Raw genomic sequence first — 22136 nt, forward strand, 5'->3', positions numbered from 1 at the left:
ACAAGCACGTGTAGTCACGGCTTCATCACTACCAGCTTGATTACCAGCGACCACTCTCTTTTGGATCACTCACGAATGCAAACCACCGTTTTGACATTGACCGCCAAATCGGTCAGTGGGCCATTATTTTGTCTTGCATCGTGAGATCAGGGTTGTTAGCCTCGGAATGGTGGAAAAGGAAACGAACCGATGCGTTGAATGCTGCATCTTCCCTTAATGTAATGATAATTTACCGACGCAAGATTAGGTTCTGTCTCGATAAGATGCGTTGGTAAACGATAAGATTGCACTCAAGGTATTTTGTATACGGTGAACAAAGAATGGAACTATTTATTGATTTTCCTAACGCACGACCGACCCTGACAAAACAAAAACTTTATAATTATTAACTTCAAAAAAAAAACTTTGGACCTATCCCACAGCATATGAAAAGACCGAAAGATCGACTTTTGCACAACATTACAATTACGGCACCAATCAATCGCCCACGTTTAGGTTTTCTTCGGCAACTGATGACAGGAATCGCACTAGCACGTCGCTCATTACGTGAACCTTTAACCCCGGGCTGGCTTCCACAAACGCCCTCAATCGTGTGGCCTTCAGCTAATTTGGTCCTACCCAGCGCCATCATAGCCATCCACTTCACCGACGTCTGGAAACAACGCATTCCAATTCATCATCTACCATTGTGATTGCCTCATCCATGTACATTGCGTACATCATTGCTGGCCGGGTGTCTTAAGCCACCTGGTGGGAAACCTGAAAGGAACCTCATCTGAGCTCTTGCAGCTGTTAAGCAGTGAACAGCGAGCATCAAAGTTTTTAAACAGCTCGCCCAATTATGCACGAAGAGGATGCTCCTAATCAATCAATCGCCAAATTTTGCATCGATTCCATGTGCATAATGTAGTTCGGACCTAACAAGAGTGAACCATGCTGAGTTAACTGACTGACCTACTTGCACAGTGCAAAGAAAATCGTCCATCTACTCTCCACACGCTATGCAGCTCCATTCAACCCGATCCGCAGATAATCGGTTTGTTTCAGTACCGCGTAAGAGCCTTCCAGATATTGTTCTTGCTTCGTATGTATATTAAACTCAAAAGGCTGCTTTGGAACACGTCCGAATGTCGTCACAACAAATGACCCCAAAATCGTTATCCAGCGGTAGATAATTCCCGATACAAATCTCTTTCACATTCACGATCATAATTGGTCTTAAACAGGCGTCCTATTGTTAGGTCTCGCTAGCTAGTACACGACTTTCCCTTTCCAACAAAAAACGACTCAAACGTGAGGTATTTTCCATATTTAACGTCAGTGGTAATCGAAGCAACAACAAAAAAAGCGCCACCAGTAGCACACCGATCAAGATCGCCATCTTCACCGTCATTAACAAGCCTCGGGGACATATACATGGTTTGGTCCCCACGAGGAAAAACCTCCTGCGCCAACTTCCTGCTTTGGGAAAGTGCATTTACCATAATGTCTCGCTCTAGCCAACGATTCGAGGTATTGTATCTTGTGAAAGGAATAAAATCTTTAACACCTCAGCGTGTAACGGCGCGGCCAACGGCAGCAAATAGTGGTTGTGGTGATGCAATACGGGAAATTTGTGCACGATCATGTAAACAACCAACTTTTTGGATGCCGTTTTCTCCCCATAGCGTACAGCGATCCTCAGGAAAAAGAAACAACACACTTCGTCTAGCTTTATTCGTACAATTTTCGTTTATTGACATTTAAATAATCACGCTTAGGCTACATACATATCAATTACAATGCGGAATAACACACTCATACACGTAGGTGCGAAAGATGAAAATGTAAAAACTAAAGAAATGATACTACAGATGGCGCCACTTGATACTGGAGCGGGTACGGTTTTGTGGGCGATCTACATTCGTATGCTTCACTCTTCACCTGTAACATCGTCGTACGTCAGGTGGACTTAATTGTATAATCATACGGTCTGTTTGTTTGTGATACTGACACAAATTACTACCTGTTTGACAACTCGTTTATCATCATCGATCGGGTTCTTTGCTGCTGTCGGTTCCAGCTCAGGGATCGTAGGTTAAAGATCATGTAAAGAGACACCCGGGGACGAAACAACTTCATCAATAAACACACTGCCGAGTGATACGTGTGCTGCATTATGTCCACACTGCTGGTGCATAAAACCGAGATGTCCTCCTCCTTCTCCTGCTAAACGATGCATGATAATCAATGACTATCGCACATCACCCAACCAGCGAGCATGCTTCTCGAGATCATCTTCAGGGATGGTGAGAGCCTCACACCAAGTACTTTGGAGCTGTGAAAATGATTCAATTTTTGGCGAGCAAAAGTGCGGTGTAAACGATTTATGAAGGGTTCAAAGCTGTCTCAGCTGTGCTAGGTACCCGGGCATACCCGGTTACGTAAAGCATCGTTCGGTTAAGGCGCTCCAGGTCTTGCGATGTTTGCTCCTTATGGGACTTAAACCATAATGCCCGTGTAAACCTTGTGACCACCAAAACGATAAAGTAGTGGATCGGTGCTTTGGTTAGACGTCGTCCATTGAGGACAGGATCTTCAGGAATAGCAGCAGCAGCAGCAGCAAACGTAATTGAAAGTGAGTAAACCACACAACTAGTGCGGTACCACGGAGAAGATGATTCCTTGCAGACGATCGTTCGGTGGGTTTTCAACAGTTGAGTTTTTACTGTCAGCTCGCCAGTTTGCATGCACAGATGTGTGAAGCAAACAATGAGCCCTCGGAGGTTGTGGAAAAGCGATAGAGTTTGCGTGCTTTTGGAACCGGTCAAAAAAAGCACAGCGATTGGATTGGTTTGGTGATTAAGATAAATTAAATTGGGCCTCTGTGGTGTGATTAGCCAACACGAACTCCAACTTCTGCAGAAGCTTTTTATCTGTTCAAAGTAGTAGGGGTACAGGTTGGTGCGTGTTTGTAGTAATGAGCCACAATACTGATCCGTACGGCCTTCTTCTAATCTAATCCCACCCTTCATTTCAGTTGCGCTAAACGCTACAAACGCCCATGTTGCTAACTTCTTCGGTTCCTCCCGAACTTCACTTCCATTTGCGGATAATCGGCAACTCAGCTCAGGGCACTAAAATTTCGGTTAAATGCAATTAGGAAATAACGATCGTGCGGGCGCAGGCTCTGCTGAGGCACACGACCACACGCCACATCTTACTTGTCTGGCAAACTCTAAGCCTAAGCCCAAAACATTTCATTTCCCTTTTCGTGAATGGGTAGTAATCGGGTGAGGAAATCGGTCATTTTTCCTCAATCTCTCATCGGCGGGCCTGACGGGTTGCATCTTGCGCCGTGGGAGACATGGGAGAGTAGTAACGGCAGCAGCAGCAGCAGTTGTGGAATGCGCTTTGCAACGTTTGTCTGGAACATTTGGAACCCGAACTCGAACACCAACAGCAAAATAGAAATGGAAAAATGAATCGTTTTTCGTGGTTTTTCGTGAACCACGATCATCCGCCCGGGGGTGGGATGGCGACGATGGCAAGAAGCGAGAAGCGTGTGTTGTCTGCGGTTTGCGGCTCGATGGTACTTGTTCGATGCTGCGGCCATCGCCAGTGGTGCTTTGAATTCGTTCGTTATGGAAAATAATATTGCCTCCGCCCAACATGGCAAATGGCGTTTTGACTTAATTGGGCCCGATGCTCGTTGGGGCTCACCAACAATGCACAACAATTGCCAACAGTTTATGCCGTTCGCGGTACGATCAAAGTATTGCGCGACTTACTGCAACCAAAAAAAGGGTACAAAAAAAATCCACCAATGAATGGAGAGCTCGTTTAACCCTCCGGTGGTAAGGAATGTTTGAAGTGTGTTTTGATAAGACCCCACCGCCCCCAATGTTTATGCTACGCTACGCTTAGCGAAGGTCCCTCCTAAGATAGCACTGAAGTAACCGTTTTACGGCTTATTAAGATATTGCATGTAAATGTGTCTTAAAAAGAAAAATTGAGAATCTGAACCGCTCAGTTGCGGTCACTCTCGGCTTTGCTGCCGATACTGGGGAAAATGGGTCGTTTTGCGCATCAACGATACAACGTACGTATGATAAATCATTACACGGAGTCGTAAAAGACGAACGTTTGCAAATGACAGGCAAAATGCAAATCTCGCACACCGCGACCGTTTGGTGGACAATGGACGCTCTCTTTACGAGGGAAGCCTCAAATGAACAGAAAATGAAAAAAAAAAGCTGTGAGTAAAATCAATATTTACATTCAGGGCAGCAAAACACTTCAACTCCTTCGGTAGAGTAAACCCCGCCACGGTCAATCACATCGATCATGCCGCAAAAACTGCGCTGCAAGCGCAGAACTTAACGCATTATTTCTACGCGCACTTTTGCTACCAAAAAAAAAGGCCAAAAATTTGGCAACTTGCAGTTATGCTGCAAATTAAAGAAAGGGAATTGAAACATTTTCGAAAGGACGGGTTTGCAGCGAAAAATGTCTGTGAGAAATACATATTCATTAAGACTGGGATTTGATTTTATTAATACACACTATTGCAATAAATAGCCACGCTAATCGAGAGGAAAATGGACGCGGGATAAACAAAAAAAAAAGTTTGAAAAGAAAACGTCTGCATATTTTTTTTTAAACCATTCGCGTTAACAATTGTCATTATGGCGTAGGAATATGTCTCAAGATCGGGTTCTCTTTCGCTACTAATACTATACTGCTATTTCTACTCATCTGCCCGTTTACCTCATCCATACTGCGGCACACCTTTCCCCTGTTCTACGGGAACGGCACGGACGGAACCTTATAATGGTAGCCATCCGCTTCGAGTGTATGCGATGGAACCATCGATGATGGAACGGTAAGTCCATTTTCCGGTGTCTCGTAGTTGTAGCCATCGTTCGGATCAGCTATCCTGGACTGGATCTCCGTCCCATCGGCGCTGGATTCTGCGACCGTCGTCGTCGTCGTCGTTTCAGCGGAAGTCGACGGGCGGTACGTGGTGATCGTATCGTTCTGCGTAACCACCACAACAGTTGTCGTTGGTGTGAGCAGATCAAGAAGCGAAGGCCCGGTAGTAGGTTCCTCTGTACCGAATCTCACCTCAGGTTGTTCTGGTTCCGGTTCGCTACGTTCCGTTTGCTCCGCCGTAGGTGAATCCGTTGTTGCTAGCGATGTCGTTACGGTGGTTGTGACAGTAGACGACGACTGGGTGGTAGTTGCCTCACTCGTACCGATCGTTGTGGAGGGTTCCTCGTTAATACGTAGCTCCGGCACAAAATCGGCCTGACCCGCAACCTGACTCGTTTCCTGCATCTGATTAATAAGCGCAATTACTGATGAAGCATCATCGAACGGAGTCACTGTTTCGCCTGCTAAAAGCGTTACACCACTAGGTGCGTTAGACGTCGTTGTGGTCATTTGTTGTCCTTCCGTCGTCTGTTCACCTTGTTCTTGTTGGACCAGACTGTCCGCTTCTGGAAGAGCGGTAATCACTGTCGTCGTGGATTCGGGAGATTGGAAGACTTGGGTCGTACTACTACTACTGCTAGTACCCGGTGTACTTCCCGTGGTCGTATCGCTATCATCTGCATCAACCCCACTGCGTACGATGATCTGGAAACCATTCGTGTCACTATCCGGTGGAAGGTACTCCGGAGCTGAGGTGGAAGGCATCTCCGTTGACGCTTGTTGCGTCACAACGCTGGAGACTGTGGCCGATGCATCAGGATATACTGACGCTTCCGGCAGTTTTGGGTACGGGGGTTTCGTTTCTGCCGGGATTTGGAACGTTGTGGTACTGACACTGGACGGGAAGGTAGAAGGTTCGGTTTGAGGTTGCTGTGTCGTGGAGGGAGTACTCGGTTGCTTCGGCACTACCAGCTCTGGGAGCGGTTTCGGAGGAAGATATTCAAGCGAATTCTTTGCGGTTGTCGTTGTCGTCGAAACCGTGGTTGTGGCGAGCTGATTAATGTCACTTGCTTCACCGATCACTTCGTTGATGTTTGACGGAAGCATTACCTCGGGCTTCTTGTAGCCGTAGCCATCGTTGTTGTCGAATTCTTGCTGAGTAGTGGAAATCCCACTGGTGTATGGTGCGGGAGTTGTAGTAGTAGTAGTGGTGGAGGTAGTCGTGGTAGTCCTGGTAGTGGTAGTGGTTGGAACTGGTGTCGTTGTGGTAGTGCTTTTGGTCGAAGGAATACTCGGCGGTACGACTTTATCGACGTTCGTCGACTCTTCGCCATCTTCTGGTGGCAGGTACTCCGGTGCCTGCGTAGACACCGGGCTGACTAGATTCGAGTCCGGATGAACATCGAGTGGGAAGTCTGGCCTTTGGTAGTCGTAACCGGTGCGCTCTTCCAACCGGCGGAACGGTGACGGTTGGTTGTCTTGCAACGGGAGCAGACTGATCTGCGGTATCAAGGCTTCAACATTTGCTGCATCATTCGACGTAATTTTGGTCGCCACTGCACCGTTCCCAGTGACGGACACTGTGGTGCCGATGAAGTTTTGACGCTTCTGCTTGTCACCAGTCTTTTTCAACAGATGCGATACGTCCGGCCGGGCAAGGCCACTGGTCACCAGACAGGCGGTGAGTATGAGAAGCTTCCACATCTAGAAAATAGAATAGAGCCATGGTTGTAAAGAGGATGAACCGAAAGAAACTATCAACGAGTTCGTAAAACTCGCTTTACCGCAACCGGCTCAGTTTGGCTTGTGACATCGGGTTAGATTTATCACTCGAATCGTACTGTACGTCGCATTGTGCAAGAGTGCAACCGCGCTCACCACGTTCACCCACTTGGGCGATCGATGAGCCCCCGGTCCGTCGGTGGCCAGCGGATTGCATCGTCTCCAATAAACCAAATCCAACGTTGTTTTATTTTTTACATGCCGATGCCTTTCACCACAATTAACAACTCATCTTCAATCTCTCATCCAATCCCGAACTCGTGGCAGTACGTGTTTCGGGGCATTATGCAAAACACAAACAAACCGGCACAAAACGTTCGGCACTGACACCTGTGGAAAGCGTTTTTGCCAGCCTTGTTGTCATCTCAAGCTCGTACACTCCGTTCCCGTTCGTTACCAACAACGAGCGGTGGCATCTTCTGGGCGAACTTTCGTGAACTCGCTACACAAAGCTCCCATCCCTTTCCCGCACCTTGAAGATCGAGATCTCGTGATACGAGGTGACAGCAGACAGCGCAGGTAGTAAATCGAATTAAATTAATCCAATGCTATCTGACGCCACCGGGTTCCGAATCTTAACCGTCGTGATAGGCAGCCAGCACTTATGGCAGGGACGACGGCGAAATGTCTATCCCACCTCCAATTATAGACGACAAGTACCAGAAGGCTTGTTCACCTACGTGAAGTCTTCGTCAATGACGTCGACAACATATAACCATCGGGACTAGTTGACTGACTGACTCACTGACTCACTAGTGAGTGTCCGATTGACCGATATGTGAATTAGCATCAGTCAATGAATGAGGGAGGGATTGTGCCATCAGCCAAAAGCTCATCCGCGAAAGTAAAACCACATGATGAACATGAAAAGTAGGTTTCTAAAACGGTTACCACTGTTTTTGCTTTTTTTTGCACCTGAACGAGCTGATCGCCAACACTGTGCGATCTTCCTTTCCCCCCGGTGGTATTGTGTAATGTGGGAGATTGGCCATAACAACAACATAATATGGTAGCCAGAGCTCTACCGGATATTTGAATAGCCGCTTGTTAAACGATCGAGCTGCTTTAACGTTCCATTGGAGGATGCGTTTAATGCACGTCCGGATTTAGCTGATCAATCTCGATCACGCCTAAAGTACGACAATCGCTGTAAATTATCCGTCAGGTACATTTCGAACCAACTTCCCGACAAACGATGCGAAACTGTTCGATCAACGCCTCTCCCTGGGCCTCGGGGGGGTCACATCGATCGCATCCCGTAACAGTTTAGCGTTGTGAGATACCAGCTTGACCTTTCCGTATAGTGTGATCGTGCCCGATCGCATCACTAATTTGGATTGCCATTTTGTTGTCATTTGCTCGGGAGGGATTTTTGTAAAGTCGGTCAATTTTGGCGTCGATTTCCTCGCGCAAAATAAATTAAAACACGCAACGGAACAGAGTGTCATCGCGGCGAAGAGTTGTGGTGGGTTTTCCCATTTTTTTTCCTCTTCTTCTTTACGATGGTGATGCTGTCCAAACGATGGTCCAGATGTTACTGCTCGGTTGTATGGTTTAGCCTTGTCTAACGGCGATCGTGATGCAGCAGTGATCGCTCAAACTAATAATGTCATTACCGTGGCACACAAGAACAGCAATAGCCACAACAAAAAAAAATGTAGCGCAATGTTAATGGTGAACATGATTTAATTACCTCGGTTTTCTTGGGCAAACGGTAGCATTCCCTCTCGAGAATTGAGATGCTCTGTTCATTATCTTTCGTTAATGAACGGACGAACTTTGGCCTAATATTGAAATCCGACCATGATTACACATTATCAAGGTTACTAGACATTGCGCCACGAGCATGAGCATGATCGATTAATATCTTTATTAATATCGCAACATTTTTGGTTTATATTTCTTCACATTTTCGATCAGATCTCACTACTCGGGTGGCTTTTCTATACTCCCACAAAGACACCATCTGGAGTCCAAATAAAATGCATCCAATTAGAGGGCTACCCCCAAAAAACTTTACTCCAGCTCCCCTACCCCGATGCGGGGATATCGTCATGCGAATATCAAAGGTTTGATTTATGTAACTTTCTTATTGCCGGTCGACCTACAACTATCATCACGCCCGCCTAATCGACAGAACAATGATACAAATTGTAGCCAGACTTGCGTTCGTGCGCACGGTTTCGATTGCATTTCCTAACCACCCACAAGCAAGTATCCGAAACTGTGGATGGCAGAAGAATGGAACCATAAAATAACGCACTCCGTCAAAAACAAGAAGAAATCGGTGTGTCGGATCACTCCAGGCGGAGAGGACGAGGTAACGAGATCGGTGACCGGTGTTGGGCAAAAGCCAAAGCCTTTCGCTTGCGATCTTCTAATGGGAAAATTCGTTTCCCGGCTACTCACAAAAAAAAAAGAAAAGACAAACTCCATCATACCAAAAACCCGAAACAAAAACGGTCATTCACGCACATTAGCTTCACCTTCTCCCGATTGGCCGCCGCCAACTAGGGCGTCACAATTTTCCCTTTCACTGTCTGGCACCGGGCGCAGACAGCGAGTGTGGGGCCATGCATCTAAGCCCCGTCTAAGAAGCGTCCCAAGATGTGAACCCAAGATGGATGGATGCGCTTGTTCCATGCCTCCAGAAACGGGTCAGACTCTCATCACCATTCACATAATCATCATTACCAAACGGTTCGGTTAAAGGCGTTAAATGTACTGAGCTTGTACAAGAAAGGGATGAAAAACACAGCACATCGATAGTGCCATAAATATCAGCCCGCCAACTAAGACACAGTGCACGAGGGCCAACGACCGCCACCACATCACTCATGCTCGGGTACGCGGAGGGTATCGATTACACACGGAAGATCATGCTCGATGATCGATCGAATCGAGCAGAACAATCGTCGATTTCAAAAGGTCTCGGAACCGTTTCTTCCTAGTCCAACATCCCGCAGAAGCGCCTTCGCGAAGGAACTCCGGAGACATTGCATAACGAGCGAATCGCCGAATGTGCAAACGATCGCCATTGACTTTTGTTCCAGTGTGCTTCTTCTGCACTTTCTCGCCGGCAACTACCCAAATGTTGTGCCGGGGGATGATCGGGCACTGTGGAGTACTGGGCACAGGAAATAAGGGGCATCTGTGCAAACTGTTTGCTGATCTTTTACTTTCTACCCGTATCGCCATGAAGAAATGTTAGTTCCTTGAGAGGATCACAATGCGACGCACAGTCAACCTTCTTGCAATTTCCGACAAACGAACTCATCTCTAAACATTCCAGAAAGAACACTCACCATATTTTTAGCACGTTGATTTCTGTAGACTCTTAGAACAAAAATGAGGCGGTAGGTGCAGTGTCTATTCTAATTCTAGTATATCACCAAGTCCAAAATCTTCCAAGAACTCCAATATTCAACTAACTCCAATATGTTCCAGAACACTTTCACACCAAAAATCCTGGCTCACTGATGATCCCACAATGCTTTACGCTAATCACTTCACAAAAACCGTAACAAAATACCACAATCGATCACACCACAGCACAGCCCTTCAACTCTGTCGACTCTGTACGCGGGGAGATGGAAAAAGAATAGAAAATCAATTATAAAAATACGCTCAACGCAGCTTAACCCAACAGAGTGTAGCAAAACGATCGCTAACCTGCTGCCGTGACAGGATCGTTCGCCGAAGGAACCGAAGATGATCAGACGTTCGCACGGCGCGAGTAGCACGAATGAAGCGCAGGACTCATCAATCGACTAGCTTTATATGAGCTTTGAGTGTAGACCACCCCACGCTACTACCCCAAAAAAAAGCCGTCCGAAGCTCTACTCCGCTCACTGCAACGCGTACCACTCTTCACCGCACCCCCTCCCCGGGGCAAGGGAAATTGTACTGGCGCATTCTCCTGCCGAAAATGAGATGCCTCGCGAGACGCCCTCAAACCTCCGCGTACGACACGGGAGGAAAACATCCCGCGGAGGGGAGCGCACGCGTATCGCTAGCAGCTTATTCTTCTGCACAGCCCGAACCCGAGCGAAACGACCGACCGTCAAAGCTCCGGGGGGCCAACAAAAACTGGAGGGAGCACCTAAGATCATGCTGATGACGCTGTAACACTGCTAGTGCGAGCTGATAGGAGGGAGCAAGGCACCGAAAGAGAATTGCTGGAATTAGTATATTTGCACGCAGCATTACTCTGGAGATGTTTGTTATTTTCGGAGGATTCAGGAGAAGGGAAGAAATGCATTTCCAAGCGAGAGATCTCCAAAAGTGACGAAAATTACTAACATGTCCGAACATCAATTAATGTCTAAATCTTCAATATCTTAAAGACAATTGATTCGTTGACGGGAAGTTCCCGTATCAATTGGACCGGGACCCCGTAACTAAGCGTGGTTAGGTGCGTTAAAAAGCCCACTGTCTTAGGGCAATTATCGTTCCACCTTTGTCTCAATTTTCACAATCAGTTCGTGCTTGATGGCCACTCCTGAACTAACCGAAAAGTTTTCACTACCGATTCGGTCCGAGCGTATTGAGTTGCAGACGGCCAACAAAATGTCAAACCTTAACATTTGACGGTGGCGCTACGGCGACATGCATATACGGTCTTGTCCTACTAACACACGCCCTCTTCAACGAAGCATCCCCCCATAAAACAAACATTGCGCCGCATTCCACCAGGAGCGTAACCAGGAAGATGGCAAACCGCAAATGATAACTGGCAAAAGCGAAACCCCAAAAGCACGGTGCTATTTCTCTATTCTTCACGCCGTACCATGGCAGCAAGAAGCTGTGACAGAGGATCGTTTTATGAGGTGGAAAGCTAATCGTGCTTCGAGACTTTACTGTGTTGTCTCTCGGAGGAACATTCCATTCATCAGCACGCATCAGAAGCAGATTTTATGATACATCTCTGCGGGGTTTGGGATGCGGAAGATACGGGACCCGGGGAGTAGGGTTCCAGCAAGGTGCATATGGTTGATTGTTATTAGCAGACATTCCGAGTTATTGCTTTTTTTTCGCAACCGATCCAGTCCAGTGACCAGTGTGGTGACTAAATTACCACTTGCTTTTAATCTGTTTGCGCTTGTTAAATCTTCAACAAGATTGGCAAAACACACGCACAAAACGAATATAGGCGCAAAAGCAACAAAGAATACAAGTTAAACAATGACTTTGAGGTAGGTTAGGTTATCCGATTGCGCCAAGAAGCGGCCTTCCTCAACCTGGTTCCATAGTGTAGCGGTTATCACGTCTGCTTTACACGCAGAAGGTCTCCAGTTCGATCCTGGATGGAACCAACAAGAATCTTTTTTATCTAACAACTTTTTATCCAACTATTTAATTATCGTCTCTATGAGTATGTTTGATGTACTACAATAAATTTTAATTCATTTTTATTTGATCGCTAGTAGAATAACCGACTCTTCCGGATTTAGATAGCTTCTCCACGGCTGTAAATAACGATTTTAAAAACAAAACTACACCCAACAAGTATAAATATTAGTCTTCATAATAGCATCAGCATCCTCTTTCCGTTTAAATGTCATCCATGACGCATTTGGGTTCATGACAGCCAAGAATAATGGGGCCGGAACCGTAAGAGAATTAATTTAATGTGTGGCTAAGAAATCAAATAAACACATCCAAGTACTGAGAGTTATACTTCGATGTCGTTTACAAATAAATATGCCAAATACCAACGGATCAATCGGTGTGTATAGAGGAATTTGGATAAGCTTCCTCTTTCGAACTGAGTTTTTAACCCTCGTATCCAATCGTTTCATCCCTATCGCATAACCTTTATGCTTTCCGGACACGAAACACAAAACTCCGCTTTTTTCAATAACAAAAAACTATGGTTTTCCTTACAACTGTCAGTCGTTTCTTTTTGTTTTTGTAGTATTTTTGGCAACACACTTTAATGCTTCGTACGCATGCAAATATTGCTTCAACCTCATTTCCCGGTCCGAGTCGGAACGTCCTGGCGTGCATCACATTTCAGCGGTCATAACGGTCACACACGTTTTGTGATCGATCGGCGGCTCGATTTGTGTCGCTTGGTTTTAAGTTCTTGTATGCATCCACCATGCCATGTAGGCAGATTATGCAATGGTGACAATATCACACATAGACCCGACCATCCGCGTGGTTCCGTTCCTGTAAGACACCGCCCCGCCACACTTTCCAACACTCTGGAGGTCGCCAGCCACCGCCGTTGTATCATCGGAATCCTTTAACGTCTCCGAACCGATGATTTACGGTGCCCATTAAAACAAGGAGTCTGATGGCCTTTGGCGGTCGGGGTTAGTTACCGTGAGGTCCCTGCCGGACTGATACAAGGAACCGCGCTTTATGCGTTACACGATCGCTTGTTTGCCCAGTTTTGTGGCCAGTGAAGCGGCGGATACGATCAATGTATTTTAATGCGTTCCCCGTTCGCTTTTGTTTCATCCACTTAGGAGTGACATACAAATCATATTTTTCACACCGTGTGGACATGCGAATGCTCGATCGATTGAATTGTTCACGGTAATTGGAACGAGGATCATGGAATGGACGATCGTGACAACCGGCTCCCATAATTATTACCACGCTCGTCCGCTATAAATTATCCAGCCATTATAAAGGTTCGACATCCTGTGCGGTGCAAAGTGTTAAGGTTTGGTATTTTAATCCAATGAAAACAAACGATTAAATTAACACATTTGATGACACATTCCTTTAAAACGCCGTTCGTTCATCATTCAATCAACATTCGAATCTAATCAACGCATCGCCTATAAATCATTCCACCATCGGATCTTCTCCCAATTCCTTCTCCCTTTGCTAAACGGTGTAATTGGTTCGTACACCTACACAACCACCCTGACATCTGCACCTTGCTGAGCTCATCTACATTACGCTGGATTTCACACGATGACGTCTTAAACGACATCCACTTTATTGCTCTGCTCCCGGTAATGAGTCAATCAACACCTCTCAAGTGGAGCCTATCTCCAAGAAGAATAGAGCAACCAAAAAGGGAAAACATTGCCCTTCACTTGGTTGGTAAAAATGCTGTGTGTAGGATGCATAGAGAACTCCCACAAAAACGTACCCTTTAACCCTGACCGCTCTGCACAAAAGTCGGAAAGTGGAAAGTTGATCCAGCAGGACAAGGTAACGTACCGGATCCAAAAAGGGCTTATTTCAAACCCAAGATATAGAGAGTTTTATCGTCCTAAAAAGCTTCCTTCAAGGGCAAACTCACACCTCACACGGAATCGACAAGACGCGATCGTGTTTGGTTCGCTCCACTTGTAACCTGAAAACAGAAACATCAAATATCTTTTATGGAAATGTGCTGTTTGACTTATCTTTCCGTGGCAGATGCGCACCAGGCTTGCCGGACCTTGCCTCGTTGTCTGTCACTTCCCAAAATCCCTGCATCGCGTAACGTGATCGTATGGGTGGTCTGGGGGGGGTGTCGCATACATAAGTAAGATCTCGAATGATGCATATACAAATGTAGGTCTTCGCCTTTTTGCTATCTGGAAGCGAAATAATGGCGCTTATCGGTGGATCCTTAGCAGTGGAATAGATTGCCGACACGCGTTGAGGAATTCGGGACTACTCCAGCAATACCTTTCACTCGCTAGATTTACCTGGATGATGTTTCTCAATGAACCATATTGATCCGCATCGGTGTTGACGCTCATTACACAGCTCTTCGATAGGTACTTCCAGTGAGTGGAGTAATTAAATGGCAATAAGTTGAAGAATTGCTTGCGTGAGAATTTAACCATTTTGTTCAGGATCTGTTTGATGGTCTTACTCTTACTCCGCGAATTGGGTACACTCGTCAAGTGCATAATTCTAGCACTTGGAAACGATGCTTCTGACGCATTGAAGCATAATAATCTCATTAAACTTGACTCCAGTGTGCTTCAGACGACTCGGGACCTTAAGGTCGTCCCCGTTTTTCCGAGGCACACCGCATACCGGAGCCCTTACAAGAGGCAAACAAAGCAATTATTACACACTGATCTACGAGGGCGCATGCTGTCAATGTGCGAGACCCTAGTCCTAGTTACGCTTGGAGGCGCTCTTCCCAGATCACTCGATACCCAGTGATGACCTTATGCTCGAACGATGTTACTTTGAAGATGCGCACACACCGTCACGATGAGGATGCACCATACTTGATAAAGCCCTTCGCCCGATATCGATACCTTTTGTAAGCGATCCTCCATTCTCTGTGCCTCGAAAATGGCACACATGTTGGCCAGTTTAGGAGAACCAACGACTGTCACATCATACTGAAAAGGCCATCTCACACCAAAACGACGCATGGACGCATTTTCCAGTGTAACTAACATCCCGGGTCTCTATCTAAAACGCATTCGAGACAGAGAGAGAGGGTTAGTGGCGATGCCACGACAGGCTCACGATCGGGAAGTCCATTGACGGACACACGTAACCGTGGACCGCGTTCCGTTGCAGTTTTCGCATTTTACCCTCGGTGCGTTTTGCCCGTGTAGAGAGAGCAGCATAACTTTTTTAGCATAAGATGAATAGTAATCATCCCACACGGGACGGAAAGCACGATCACCGTTACGGTACGCCCAAAAACGTCCCCCCGCAACGTTTGGACAATGGATTGGCACGGTATGGAAGATGAGATTATATCATCAGATTTGGTCCCAGTGTCGTGGAAAAAGAAGAAGGATTCACCGAAAGTGAGGCGAAAATTGCGCACTGAAACCGGCCCGGCCACCAGCAACAGGCACACATGCTAATGAGCTATATTTTTAAAATGTAACATATTGGAACCGATGCCCGGATTGGCTAATGCTGTGTCGGAAATAGCACCAAAGAATCCTGCCCCATTGACTTGCAGGTGGGAACCCAAGAAAGACACCAGAAACCGCTCATGGTACGAGATATCGCCGCGAAATATTAGGCTCTCCCCGTGTAGATCTATCATTACTTGACAAAATGTACACCAAAACGCTTCAATTATTTTACGTAATTCAAGTTCACAGAGTGTGTAGTTGGTGTACAGACGAAATTGATACGTACGAAATGTTTGTTTTGCGGACCGATCCGTCGCGATCGGTGTTTAAAGTACTATTTACCAGATGAACAAAGCCAACCAATAAATTAGCATTGACCCTTGGCAAGCTGTGCCCATCCAGTATGAGTTGAGTTTTATTTGTTGAACATTGATCTTCGACGGTGATCGGTTGGAACAAAGCCACACCTAGTATGGACACTTTTGCTTTTAATCCGTTTGTTGTTGGCTATCGTTTCCGATGTTTTACTTCTTTTGAAGTTTTTTTTTTTTCAAAAACAAATGATTACTATTTTTGCAGGATTCCCTACTAAAATGTCGGAAACTGACCACGACTCATCCAAGACTCCAAGAGCGCGATAAGCACGATTCATATATCCGAATAACTTATCAAATTATTATGATACATAAAGATAGAAAAACAAGAGAGTTGTTTCTAAGCAAGTGTTTTCATTTACTCTTATCAGACATCAGAACACGTGATACAACAAGAAGAACACGTGGCGCATTTCGAAGATAATGAATACAGTGAGCTCCTCAAAAAGATATGTTCAAAATATAATTTCCAAACGCTTTGGCAAAATGTGACTAAATTTAATAATAAATCCCAATTATTAAAAGGGACGCGATAAAAAATCTTTTTTAAATTTAAACGCCAAACAGTTTGCTAGCTTGTTTTGTTCACCGTACATTACAAAACAAATCTCATGGGCTGGAAAACTGAAATAGACGATTCAATTGATTTTAATTTTTGTTTCTAGCGATTTATTCCTCAACTAAAAACGGTCTATTAAAACCGAAAGAGGAAATTAATTTTTTTATTTAAATTTATAAAATGAAAAACAACGATTTTCCGATTTGACAGCAGGAGAAATGAACCAGGTTCTGCCATAAATTTGTGATTTGACATCTAGCGAGTTGCTATAAAAACGCTTTTAACTTAATTTTTCGTAATTTCTATCAAAGATAATGCATTTCTTGTTGCTGTATATTTAATAGAAGACCAAATACAAATATAGATCGCGTTTTTTAAAATTATTTCATCATTATTTCTTGCAATACCAACATTTTGCCACAAGCATATCATTCAAGATGGCGGCAGGAAATGTCACCCGTTTTTGGCTCACCTGCGGCGCTGCATTCATTGACGACATTGCATGTACGTGGTGTTGGTATTTTTTGTGATTGTGGTAAAGTTTTCTTCTTTGGCGTGCGCATACACCTGGAACACAAATAAGATCACTTCCTTTAGCTGCGTTCAATGGAATATTTCCAGCAGGCTGTGAAAGAAGTGAATCACAAACAACTCCGAAAGACAACGAGGGTGCGCCGTGCCTTTAGAGCTGTTCCCGTGCGGTGGTAGAAACTAGTCTCGGGGGCCACAAAAACCCAACAGAACCACAAACGGCCCAGCGATGGGCGGGCAGAAATTTCAGTACGACGAGAGTGGAGGAACTTTCTTCTACTTCATATTGTCGTTTCTGGCACTGATTCTCGTACCGACCACGTTCTACTTTTGGCCACGCAAGAAAAAGGAAGGTAAGCATCATAGTCTGATTGGAGTAGAACTCCTTTTCCCGGTCACCGTGGCCGGATATCTTTCTCGCTCGTTTCAATCTGTTGATTGTGCGTACGGCATTGTGCGTGCGTGCGTGTTGGCAGCGGCGGGCCTACACGTCGTCGGGTTTTTGGTGAGCTGTCAAAAAACCGGGCCAACGGCGAAGTACAGTTACTTGACTTGTTTTCTTTTCTTCCTTTCCGCTTGAGCGAACCTTCTCGTTCGCTTTCACCCAGCGTCTCCCGCACGACGTGTGTCTGGCGAGGTGGAAGATGGACAAGAATGTTGGATGGAATCGGTGTAGCAGCTTTCTAATGGCAAAATTACGACAAAAAGGGAAAACCTTTCCATGCTTTCCATCGGCGGAAAACCGAATTGAATCCATCAAAGCATGCCTTGAATCAAAACATTTGTGTAAACAACACCGAATCCTTCGGAGAAGCAAGTTGTATAGTTGAATGAAACCTGTAATTCATTTAATATTGCTTCAAAACCTCCTTTGGGAACTCTGCAATGGGTAGAACATTGCGTACAAGGTTTAAAGTTTACCACGCTTACGTGGGTTCCCCGGCGTGTTCAGTGTGCTTCACGTTAGCAAACACAATTGCTTGTAATGTTTAATGTCACGCTGGTTGGCGTTGCGACAAACTTCAACTTAAAGTAAATTGCATCGCCTCATTCAGTTCCGCTAGCTGCCGCGTTGTTCTTGTAATCAAACCACCTGTCTTTCCACTCCACTCACTTATTTCTTATCATTTCCAATATCCAGACATTCGTCTCAACGGTAAATAACAACTTAAACACTAACATCGTTTACTTCTCTTTCCCTTCATGTAGATCCCACAACAAAGGAAGAACATTGTTACTGTCAAGGATGCGTGCAGAAACGAATCACCATGGAACATTCCGACCCGTACAAGGGCCCCAAGGAGCTGCTGGTGAAGCTATCGATAGTGGCCGGTTGGTTGCTGCTAGCATTCCTTACCTACAAGGTGTCCCAGTTCGACTACGAAATGTCCAACTTTGATCCGTACGAGATCCTGGGCGTACCGCTCGGAACGTCCCAGAAGGACATCAAGAAAGCGTACCGCACGCTGTCGGTTATACTGCATCCGGACAAAGAAACCGGTGACGAGAAAGCGTTCATGAAGCTGACGAAAGCTTACCAGGCCCTTACGGACGATGAGGCACGCAAGAACTGGGAAAAGTATGGCAATCCCGATGGTCCCGGTGCGACTTCCTTTGGCATTGCGCTCCCGTCGTGGATCGTTGAGAAGGAAAACTCCGTCTGGGTGCTGGGATTGTATGCGCTGGTGTTTATGGTTGCGCTACCGATCGTTGTCGGCACGTGGTGGTATCGTTCGATCCGCTACAGTGGCGATAAGGTGCTGCTCGATACGACCAACATGTATTGGTACTTTTTCCACAAAACTCCGCACATGGCGGTAAAGCGAGTAATCATGATATTGGCGGCGAGTTTTGAGTTTGAAAAGCGACACAACAATCAGGTGATTGAGCGACCTTCGGATAACACGGAGGTTCCGGCGCTGATCCGCGAGTTGCCCTATCTGAATGAGAAATGCAAAGAGTTGCCCTTTGCCCGTAGCTACTCGTTGAAGGCACGCGCCATTCTTCATGCACATCTGTCCCGGATCCCACTGAACCAGAACACGCTGGAGGTCGATCGTCAGCTGATCGTGCGCAAGTGTCCCTACCTGATCCAGGAGATGGTGAGCTGCGTTAGTCATTTGATAATGTTGGCTTACGCGAGAAAGAGTAAGTTTAGCAGGAAAGCAAATCTTGCTTCGTTTGGGAAGTGTTGGATTTAATTATTTAATTTCCTATAATTTCCAGTTCAGCGACTTCCGTCGATTGAAACGATCGAGAATTGCATGAAGCTGTCACCGATGGTAATACAGGGGTTACGCGAATCGGAACACCCGCTGATGCAGCTGCCGCACATGACGAAGGAACTGCGGGCCCATCTGGCCCGTAAATTCAACACACGCAATCTGCAACAGTTGGCCCAACTGAAGCCGGAACAGCGTCGTGCGGCCCTTCGCAGCTTAACCGACGAACAGTACAGCAACGCGGTAAAGGTGCTCGGCCAACTGCCCTTGATCGATTTCAACATGAAGTGTGAGGTGGTGGACGATGAAAATTCCAACGTGGTAACGGCCGGTGCGATCGTCACGGTGACGGTTGAGCTGATGCGACGCAGCATGTCGGAACTGTTCGGTGACACAACTGCCAAGGAAAAGCAAGGCATCACGTAAGTACTAACGTCGCGCTTCCTTTTGCTAAATTGCATCGGTTTTTAATCGAATTGTCCCATTTATTTCTCCGGTGGCGTTTGTAGGGAAAGCAACGAAAACGGAGACACGGGTGATGGTGATGCCGACGGTGAATTGGAAGCGACCGACGATCAGAAACAGGAAGTGAAGGCGAAAAAGCCGTCCGGCTGGCAGCAAAAATCCTCCAAGGGACACAAGAACAAGGCTAAGGCCGGTGCGAAACCGCACAACCGAAAGCTGGCAGCTGCAGCGGCGGCTGCTGCGGCCGCTACTGCTGCTGCTGCTGCTGCGGCGGCGGCTGCCGCAGCTCAGACAGCGAGCCAATCGTCAACAGCAACGGGTGAGAAGATAAAGGTAGGTTCCGACCAACTTCCAACAAGCGATCGATGACCAGCTTGGACTAACTCGATCGTACTCTTTCCTTTTTTTAGTCTGGCAAGAGTGAAAGGAAAGCGCCAAGAGGTGATGAGGACGATGATTCCGTCGCGGAAGGTGACAGTGGTGCGGAGAGTGACAATGATGCCAGCGAGGCAGCAGCCGATGATGATGACGAGTGGGAAAAGTAAGAAATTGGATTCTGTGGACGTACCGTGGTCTAGAGAACTTACCCTTGTATTATCTCCTTACATTACAGGTTTCAGCAAAAGATTAACAAACGCGAAAAACTTGAAGGACGATCGAAAGTATCCCACCCGGTTCACTGTCCAATGTTTCCTGAGGTAAAATGTGACTTCCCTTAAACTTCTTTCGAAGGCGTGTGCTTATAAATCATGTACGCTTACTCCATTTGCAGGAAAAGCATGAATACTGGTGGACGTACATTTGTGACCGAAAGTCGCACACGCTGCTAACCGTGCCGTACCACGTGACGAACCTGATTCATCGCGAGGAGGTGCAGCTCAAGTTTACCGCACCGAAGTGGGCCGGCATGTACGTGTTTACCGTGTGCCTACGATCCGATTCGTACATCGGCATGGATCAGCAGATCGATCTGAAGCTGGACGTGAAGGATCCGGCTGCCATCCCGACCGAACATCCGCAGTGGGACATCAGCGAGTCCGAATCGGACCACAACGAGATGCAGGCGAACGATAGCGAATTCACCACCGACTCGTCGGACGGCGAGGATGAGGAATCGCGAAGGCGAACGGACTAACCGGCCAGCCGTGTTTTTTGCCCATTTGCCCCCCGGTTCCCATCCCCATTCAGTTGGGCGTAAATGTGGTGGAATGGTAGATTCCGTTTTCTTCGTCCTGGTACTGGTGGCAGGGACACCGAGACGAACACAGGAACACACAGTACACAAAACATACAGAGACAGCAGTAACTTTCCCCGTTCCACGAAAGAAACCGGGTCTAGCTTGACATTCATCAATCCGTTTAGACGCGCGACATTAGTTAGGTGCCTCTCCGAATCAACTATCCCCCCTTTTCTACTTCTACCCGTTGTTTGTTTAAAGAGGCGATCCCTGTTCATATGACCTTGCTTTACACAAAACAAAAAACTCATTAAACTTTCACCAGAAACTGTTTGCTATTACAGCTGCTGGGAAACCTATAATAGGAGGTGGACTGATTGAAGTAGAACGACTAAAACCTCACACACCCGTGCAAAAGGAACGGTGTGGAGAAGCATTAAATGAGGAATTGGACGAGAGAGTGAGAGGATTAAAATATATTGAACAATGAAATGGAAAAGATTGTTTATATTTGTGTTCCTGTGGAATAATGGTATGGTGAAATTGTGGCACCCTTTGGGTAGTATAAAAGAGAAGAAAATATACACAAAACTGTGCAGGAAACGTTTGCCCGGCGTTTGTTGTGTTTTTGTTTCTAGAAAATATTATTATAAAAATGTCATCAAAGAGTCTTTTTTCTCCACACGCCCAGTAGGTGGAATCGAACCACTTCGACGCTAATCGACTACAGATTTGAAGTCTGCACTCCGGACCACCGAAGTTCGACTGGGCATTCGCCCGGCGCCAGAAGCGTGTATATGTACCACAAGCATAAACATTATGCTTCTAGTGATGCATAAAACTTGTGTGACTGTTATAAGGTTCCGTTGATATGTTTAAATATTCAGTTCAACTTTGCAATACAAAATAAATAAAAAGTTTATGAAAGTTTACGGACTTACCGCATATCCGTAGCATGCACATGCTGTGCTTGTGTACTGCTTTACTGCCGCTTTACAAAATGGCCACTTGTAAAATGGCATTCAGTGGAAGCATAGCGATCTGCTGCACGATATTCTTTATTTCACTTTTATCGGAAGCAAGATATGAATATAACCTTTGGATCTGCAAACCCAACTCTTTAGCATTAACACTTGGTGATAGCACAAGATATAATAAACGAAATTCACAACAAATAAATGGGCTAGAATTGAAATTATACCAAACCAAAGCGACGCTAACCATCCGCCATTTTGCGGCACATTTTGCGCTTCATTCAAACGCCCGCAACACTTCTGCACTGCGGTCATCACTGAACTAAAACACTCGAACAGCACTTG

The 22136-nt window shown here is 46.1% G+C and overlaps 2 protein-coding genes and 2 non-coding genes across 4 annotated transcripts; 2 read left to right on the forward strand and 2 right to left on the reverse strand.

The window, feature by feature from the left end:
* Nucleotides 1-321: 321 nt before the first annotated feature.
* Nucleotides 322-10240, reverse strand: LOC125771295 (uncharacterized). Its single transcript, XM_049441798.1, has 2 exons — nt 10002-10240; nt 322-6618 (listed from the first exon to the last, which is right to left on the reverse strand). Exons 1-2 carry the CDS (start codon nt 10002-10004, stop codon nt 4783-4785), a joined length of 1839 nt encoding a protein of 612 aa, XP_049297755.1. The 5' UTR covers nt 10005-10240; the 3' UTR covers nt 322-4782.
* Nucleotides 10241-11938: 1698 nt separating this feature from the next.
* Nucleotides 11939-12011, forward strand: Trnav-uac (transfer RNA valine (anticodon UAC)). The gene has a single exon. It is a non-coding gene; the product is annotated as a tRNA-Val (tRNA).
* A 4877-nt stretch (nt 12012-16888) lies between these two features.
* LOC125771286 (translocation protein SEC63 homolog) lies at nt 16889-21424 on the forward strand. The gene is made up of 7 exons (XM_049441779.1): nt 16889-17305; nt 18162-19100; nt 19179-19596; nt 19684-19972; nt 20050-20180; nt 20253-20337; nt 20412-21424. Exons 1-7 carry the CDS (start codon nt 17182-17184, stop codon nt 20772-20774), a joined length of 2349 nt encoding a protein of 782 aa, XP_049297736.1. The 5' UTR covers nt 16889-17181; the 3' UTR covers nt 20775-21424.
* A 77-nt stretch (nt 21425-21501) lies between these two features.
* Nucleotides 21502-21588, reverse strand: Trnastop-uca (transfer RNA opal suppressor (anticodon UCA)). The gene has a single exon. It is a non-coding gene; the product is annotated as a tRNA-Sec (tRNA).
* Nucleotides 21589-22136: the final 548 nt, after the last annotated feature.

The sequence above is a fragment of the Anopheles funestus genome, chromosome 3RL (assembly GCF_943734845.2).
Source record: "Anopheles funestus chromosome 3RL, idAnoFuneDA-416_04, whole genome shotgun sequence".
Taxonomy (NCBI): Eukaryota; Metazoa; Arthropoda; class Insecta; order Diptera; family Culicidae; genus Anopheles; species Anopheles funestus.